This window comes from Nematolebias whitei, chromosome 17 (genome assembly GCF_014905685.2).
Source record: "Nematolebias whitei isolate Nwh7 chromosome 17, NemWhi1, whole genome shotgun sequence".
NCBI classification, from domain to species: domain Eukaryota; kingdom Metazoa; phylum Chordata; class Actinopteri; order Cyprinodontiformes; family Rivulidae; genus Nematolebias; species Nematolebias whitei.
Window position 1 is genome coordinate 22,216,007 of NC_056514.1, and position 6,750 is coordinate 22,222,756.

The 6,750-nt window shown below is 38.3% G+C and overlaps 1 protein-coding gene across 1 annotated transcript in view; it reads right to left on the reverse strand.

Annotated features, from left to right (window-relative positions):
* Positions 1–4,563, reverse strand: part of mki67 (marker of proliferation Ki-67) — a 9,808-nt gene extending 5,245 nt beyond the window's left edge. Inside the window, exons 1-10 of the mRNA XM_037691642.1 lie at positions 4,531–4,563; positions 3,926–4,027; positions 3,605–3,686; positions 3,375–3,490; positions 1,903–1,972; positions 1,715–1,790; positions 864–1,505; positions 536–762; positions 316–464; positions 4–234 (exon numbers count right to left, since the gene is read on the reverse strand). Of these exons, the coding sequence (XP_037547570.1) occupies positions 4–234; positions 316–464; positions 536–762; positions 864–1,505; positions 1,715–1,790; positions 1,903–1,972; positions 3,375–3,490; positions 3,605–3,686; positions 3,926–4,014 (1,682 nt within the window). The 5' untranslated portion in view covers positions 4,015–4,027; positions 4,531–4,563. The remainder of the gene's footprint in view (positions 1–3; positions 235–315; positions 465–535; positions 763–863; positions 1,506–1,714; positions 1,791–1,902; positions 1,973–3,374; positions 3,491–3,604; positions 3,687–3,925; positions 4,028–4,530) is intronic.
* Positions 4,564–6,750: the final 2,187 nt, after the last annotated feature.

Genomic DNA, 6,750 nt, shown 5'->3' on the forward strand with positions numbered 1-6,750 from the left:
GACTTTGCCAGCGCAGGAGAAGAACTCCTGGATTTGGGAGAGGTTTTGGCAGGAGTCGCAGCCTTTGGAGAAGTGGACCTGGACTTTGCCAGCGCAGGAGAAGAACTCCTGGATGAGGTTTTTGCAGGAGTCACAGCCTTTGGAGAAGTGGACCTGGACTTTGCCAGCGCAGGAGAAGAACTCCTAGATGATGTTTTTGCAGGAGTCACAGCCTTTGGAGAAGTGGATCGGGATCTCAGAGACTCCTGTAGCAGAGGTGTACCCTTTGGGCTAGAAGACTTGAATTTTGGAGACGTTTGCGCAGGAGAAGCAGACGTGGGAGCTTTCTTCCCAGGGGATGTGGCTTTGGGGGAAGGAGATCCAGACTTGGGCAACTTTTTCCCACGTGGAGTCTTAGGAGAAGCACCTTGAACACCCAATGAGTTCTTTGGTGATAGAGTCTTTGACTTTGCTGAACTTTGCTCCTAAGGAGGATAAAACAGTTTAAATAAGTTTATAGCTCTTTGAAAATTTGGTGTAAACTACTGAAACTTACTTTCAGAAAGCCAATGACAGAAGCTCTTCTAAAAACAGAGTGTTTGGGTTTGCAGAGAGACAAGCTTCTCCTTGGAGTGGCCCCCCTGCGTAGTGGAGAGTCAGGAGGCAGATGTTTGTCAAATAACTCTGGGCTCAGGTGACCTCCAAAGGAAACGCGCTTCTTTTTTATTTTTTGGGCTAGCAAGTCTGACTTCACGTCCCCACGCTTGTGTTTTTTGGGCACTTCTAATAAGAAAGAAGAAAAACAAACATTGATATCAGTACAACAGAGGGACATTTAAATTTGAATTCATTACATCCAACAAGTAAATAAACATCGTTATCACCTGTTTCAGCTGCTCCTGAGTTTCTTGGAGAAGTCCTTTTAGGAGTTGCTTTTGGAGACGCAGTTCCTTGCTGTTCTTGTTCTTCTGCAGTTTGGGCCAACTTGGTTTCTTTGCTCATCCTTCTGGTGGGTGATTTGAGCGCTGGAGCAGAAATTACCTCCAGAACCTCAGACGCAGTAAACTTCTGGACAGTCACACTGCTCCTCCTCTGCTTTGAAGTCGCTTCAGACTCGGCTGCACAGTCATCTCTTTTCATTTTGGGTCCGACCGCGGCAGGAGAAACTGAGATGGTCTTTCCAAGCTTCTTACCAGATTGTGGGCCTTCACAGCTTTCAAATTTAGGTTCTTCAAGGAGTTTAGTTTCCTCCCTCTTAGGTGTGAAGTTGGCAGATTTCCTACCAATTTTCATGACTGAACCAGGCCTCGGAGTGCAAAACTTTGAAGAAGGCGTCTGAACCTGACTTACGCAGGACTTGCGAGGGGTCTTGACATCGAGGGACTTTTTGATCATTTGATACAGATCACCAAAGGGAGAGTTGGTCTTGCTTTGCAGATGACCTCCATCTTCCTTGGACTCCTCTTCCAAAGTTTTCTCCAGTGATCGCTGAATGTCAATGTTAGCTCCATCTTTAAAATGAGGGCCTACAAACATTCAGTTTTGTTAAAGTTAATTCTTTTTAAAAAAACATCCTAATATTAAAATGCTTTTCATGATCAGTCTGTTATGAAACACTGCACTGTATTAACTAAATATTTACATTTAGTAGTTTTTTTTACTTGAAGTATGGTAATTGCCTATTGTTTCTGTAGATGACGTCACTTTTCAAGAACTGACATCTTACAAAATATACCTGTGGATACTTCGAAGTTCCTTCTTTCTCCTGATTCAGCAATGACAGAGTCGCTCACCTGATGATCTCGAAGAACCTAAACACAAGATTTATTGGTTACCACGTTTGTAAAATGGACCCATTTTCCATTAGGGCTAATACTAAATTATATTGATAAATTATAGGCATTTAATGTTGATCATATTTACTTTGAGGGTTTCAGATTTAGCTCCAGTAGAAGATCTCTTCTTTGGTGTGGGTGCTGGTGGGTACTCAAACCTGAAAATACAGGTAATAGAAAATTATATGTAAAAATAAATAAATAATAAATAAAGATAATAAGTAATAATATAGATAATATATAAATATATAAGTAAACTATTTTTAATTTTCCTTGGAGTTTTGAATATAATTTAGTTGCTTACACCAATTACAATACTGTGCAAATGTTTCAGTGTCCCCCCCTTTTTTTTTTTATAGCTTGCTTTTAAAGCAGTTATCTTGAAATGTGTAAGTTTGTCTTATTTTATATTCCTTTAGCATTTTTGAAAGTCTTAAATTTTATTTGTAATCTTGCAGTTTGTTTACACACATTTTATGTCTAATACTGAACCACTTTAGAAGAATAATTTTATGGTCAAGTCAGTTAAATCTGACCTACAAGTCACTCAGCCATTCAAAACCACCTAAACTTAAGAGATGGACTGGTGTTTAAATGTAATGCAACAAAGAACCAGTTTTGAACTGGATCTAGTACAAGCAAGGTGATGCTCTAAGAGCTGAAGCTAGCCATAAAGCTGATGATGAATGATGGAAAGTATTTATCTGGTCTTTATTGGATTCTTTACTATTTCTTAAATGGTAAATGGACTTGTACTTATATAGCACCTTTCTATCTTATCAAGATGCTCACAGCTCTTTACACCACAACCTGCACCCTCGTTTACCCATTCACACAGCACTCTACTAGATCTCTACTAGATCTCTACATAGCTAGGTAATCTGAACCTGCAGACCAGGGCTATTCAACAAAACTTCTCAGGGGGCCACAGTTTCTGAAAGCCAACAGCTCTGAGGCCGGACATCCAGCGATTAAAATCATTATTAAAAAAAAAAAAAAAAAGTTTACAATGATCTGTTATGTTTTAAATTTGCTCATTTTATTGCATTGAATCATAAATGCAATAAACAGAACCCTCCAATTTTTTAAATGAGGTGGGCCAGATTGAAGTCACCTGCGGGACGCCAGTTAAATAGCTCTGCTGTAGATTATTTAGTGCTTTAGCTCAGATTCATACCCCGACACGACACAGATAAGAGGCAATGAGGGGTTCGGTGTCTTGCCCAGGGACACTTCAACATGCGACTTCTGATGGAATCAAACCACCAACTCTCCCATTGAAGGACAACTGTTCTAACCACTCCCCCACAGCCGCCCCATTAAAGATGTGAAGTCTCTATACTGTTCATCTGCGGTAGCGTTTTGTTTTCGAGGGCTGACATTTTTTTCTACTTTACTTGACCACTGATCAAGACAGTTAAAACGCATCACAGTGATGGTCACAGCTTACAAGATAAATGCTGTTCAAATGACAAAGCAATAATTTTCACTCAAGTTTTAAAATAAACACTGATAATTACTCGTTTTACGCTCGCAGCAAGATTTTAGTTTGATACAAACCTAAAAGAACGATCAACAATTGTTATCACATCTCCGTGCTTCAAGCGCTCCGACTGATGCAGAGTCTCTCCATTGACACAAGTTGGATTGGCTGAGCTCAGATTGGTTAAAATAACCTACGAGAGAACAGATACATACTTTTTTTAAAATTTCCACATAAAAACTAACCAAGCAGCCAGGAAAAATTACAGTGAAACGACTTAATGTGATCGTTCTTAGTGTCCTCTTACCTCTTTATTTTCATTTAAGTCAATTCTGCAGTGTTCCTTGGAAACACTCGGAAGCTGAATACGGATATCACACTCCTGCTTCCTGTACGGACAGAAACACGTCAACATAGAAGGTCCTGTGTTTACACGAGAACTGCAGGTAATAAGTTCAAGAACGAACTTGCTCAAGGTCAAAACTGTAACATTTAACTCGTTGCACCAATATAAAATATACTATATCTGCTGCAATTACAAGGGGGACAAAAAAAAAACATAGAAAATGTCATTTGATTTCTAAAGAGGTGGCAAAAACAAACTATTTAATGCATTTTAAAACCTCACCTTCCAAATAAACATGATGCAGTCAGGGGAAATTCAGTCCCATCTACTCCACTCCTCTTAATGACCACGATTTTTCCATGTAAGGGCATTTTTCAACTTTACCTGAGAAAATACAGAAGAAAAGGGTCAAATTGTCAACTCTGACAACTGCAACTTTAAATTAGCCCAACTTTAGCTTTAAATAAAGAGGGTTTCAACACAGGAAAGCCTTTGATTACATGATTTTAAATGCAGCACGTGTAAAAGTGAACAAAATTATTAAGAACCTATTTGTCCAAACAGAAGTATGCGATATTGTGTTTGATTTGCACTAACAGTACAGACATTTGACATTATAAGTAAAGGTTGAATGAATGAATTAAAGCTGCACACACACAAAACGTGCCAAGTATCCCACGTGCAACGTTGGCACAAAAATAGTTTTAAATAGATAGTAAAATGTAGAGCTTCTGGCTACGCTGAAACAAATGTACACGATGTAAGGCGGAGTGTATATTTTATGTATAGGTTACACGGTTAACGTAAAAATTCAAACTTGACGTCGTGTTGCTTGCGTTTATAGCTATTAAAACATCGCTCAGCTGGAATTACTAATAAAGTCTTACCTGAAACGTCGTCAAAAAAACTTCTGCTTGTCCATAAAATCAGTTAGAATGGATTAAAAAAGGTTAAAACTGCGTCATTATCGCCTTGAACACGAACTAGTACCTAGCGACAAAAAAAAACTAACGTAAACTACTCATTCGACAGCTGTACTTCGTTCCGCCACGGAGAAGCTGTATCAATCCGCGAAGCTGCACAAAAAAAAAATTAACTCCACAAAATCCTCAATTGTATGGATTTTTGTATGTATAATATGTGTAATATTGTATTTATCTGCATTTATATTATGCGTTTGTTTTAATTGCGTTATTGAAGCTTTACCTGAATTTACATCAAACGGACTATTTTGTTTACATTTTCGCGGAGCGATACGACTCCTCTTTAGAAATCGTAATTTAAAAATATTTGAAATTCCGCGCGAAGGATTCTGATTGGTTGTCTTGTTAAAGAGGGCGGAACATTAGCGGGTTCATTAAACCGCTTGAAAGTTACGGTGTTTTTTCGTACGATATCTTCTTTGTTTATTTATTTCATAGAACAGCCAGAGTTTTTCATAGAAAAGCCACCGCTATTTCACGCACGTTGTTTCACGTTGTACCGAGCGTCGTGTCCAAAGAAATACAAAAGTTTAATTATAATGGACTCGATCCGGAAATGCTTCTTGCACGTGCTCTATGAGTAATTATGTAAGAGATCAAAACTATGAAAACTGCCAAAAAATAATAATAAAACACACACGCATATATATAATTAAAAAATATATCTAAGTAATAAACTGACACAAATAAAACTAATGTTATTTTTTAATTGAACATTTTAAGCTACATAAGTCCAGCATGTCCAAATAGTGTAACAGATCCACTATAACACAGCATAATAATATAACAGCATGATCCATAAAAGTCCTTATACAATGCCAGTTTCAGGATACTTCACATTATATTGTCAAGTGTTTCAGCTCTATGTCAAACTTTGCTTTGAACAGATGATATTGTCCATTGACACAAAACCTCGACCTCTCCTAAAGGATCCAAGATCATAAATTTCCATAATTGAAGTGATGGGGTCTCATCACCCACCCATTTTTGTCTTCCTGGTCATTAGTGCATCCATTATCTTTTACCCGTTTCTTCCTTTTTGGATCGCAGACAGGTCACTGCAGTATCCAGGCATCGCTGTGTAAGAGGTGAGGGACACCCTGGACATGTCTCCAGTCCATCACAGGGACACATAGAGACAAACAAGACAAGCAACCATTAACTCTCTCACTCACACATAGGGACAAGTTATCAGTCAGTCTAACATGCCTGTTTTTGGTCTGTGGGAGGAAATCGGAGTACCCCAATTAGGTAACCCCTTCTCGAGTACCTGGAAAAAACTCACATGCACAGAGAGAACATGCAAACTCCACCCAGAAAGGACAGGATTCGATACAGCAACCTTCTTACTGAGAGGCCGCAGCTCTACCAACGGTGCCCCCATGCCGCCTTCCTGGCCACTACGAAAAAGAAAAAGTTTTATGTCCGTGTGACCTTTGAATGAAACAGGTACATGTCCAAACAGACACATCAAACTTCAGCTAATGTCCAGTCTCTCCACTGACCTCTGTACCCACTGCCTGCAAAAACTGCTCAATCTTTTCACATGCCCAGAGACAGTGAAGTGTAATTCCTTTGTGTTTTTTACATTTCGAACTGTTTGGAGAGAGCCCTATTTTGTATTTGCTGCACATGTATGGAGATATGTATATATATAAGCTTTATGTAATATATCATATTGCATCTCCCTGTATCCGTTATTGCATGTGCTGTAATTATATCTTGTTGCTTTTTATTTGATGCTGTGATCTTTTTGTTAAGCACTTTGGTAACAGTTTGTGTTTTAAATGTGATAAATCTGAGTGGACTTGACTGTTACATACTGATACCTTAGAAGGCAACATCCTCCCATTTTTGACTCCATTTAGATTGTGCATAATGCCTAACCTGGAGATATTTTTAAAAAAAATCATTTCTTGGTAAAGTGTATTTAGTTTGAAATGATTTAAAGTTTCCATTAACCCAAAGATCAAGAACATAATGAATTCCTGATTCCTTTAATTTTTTTAAGTGATTCTAGTGCCCCCTCCTGTTAGAGCTGGGTCATGAGTGATTTCACGTGTTGTATGTATGTACTGTCAAAAATAACTTCTTTGGTTTATTCCTAGATTTAATTACATTAAT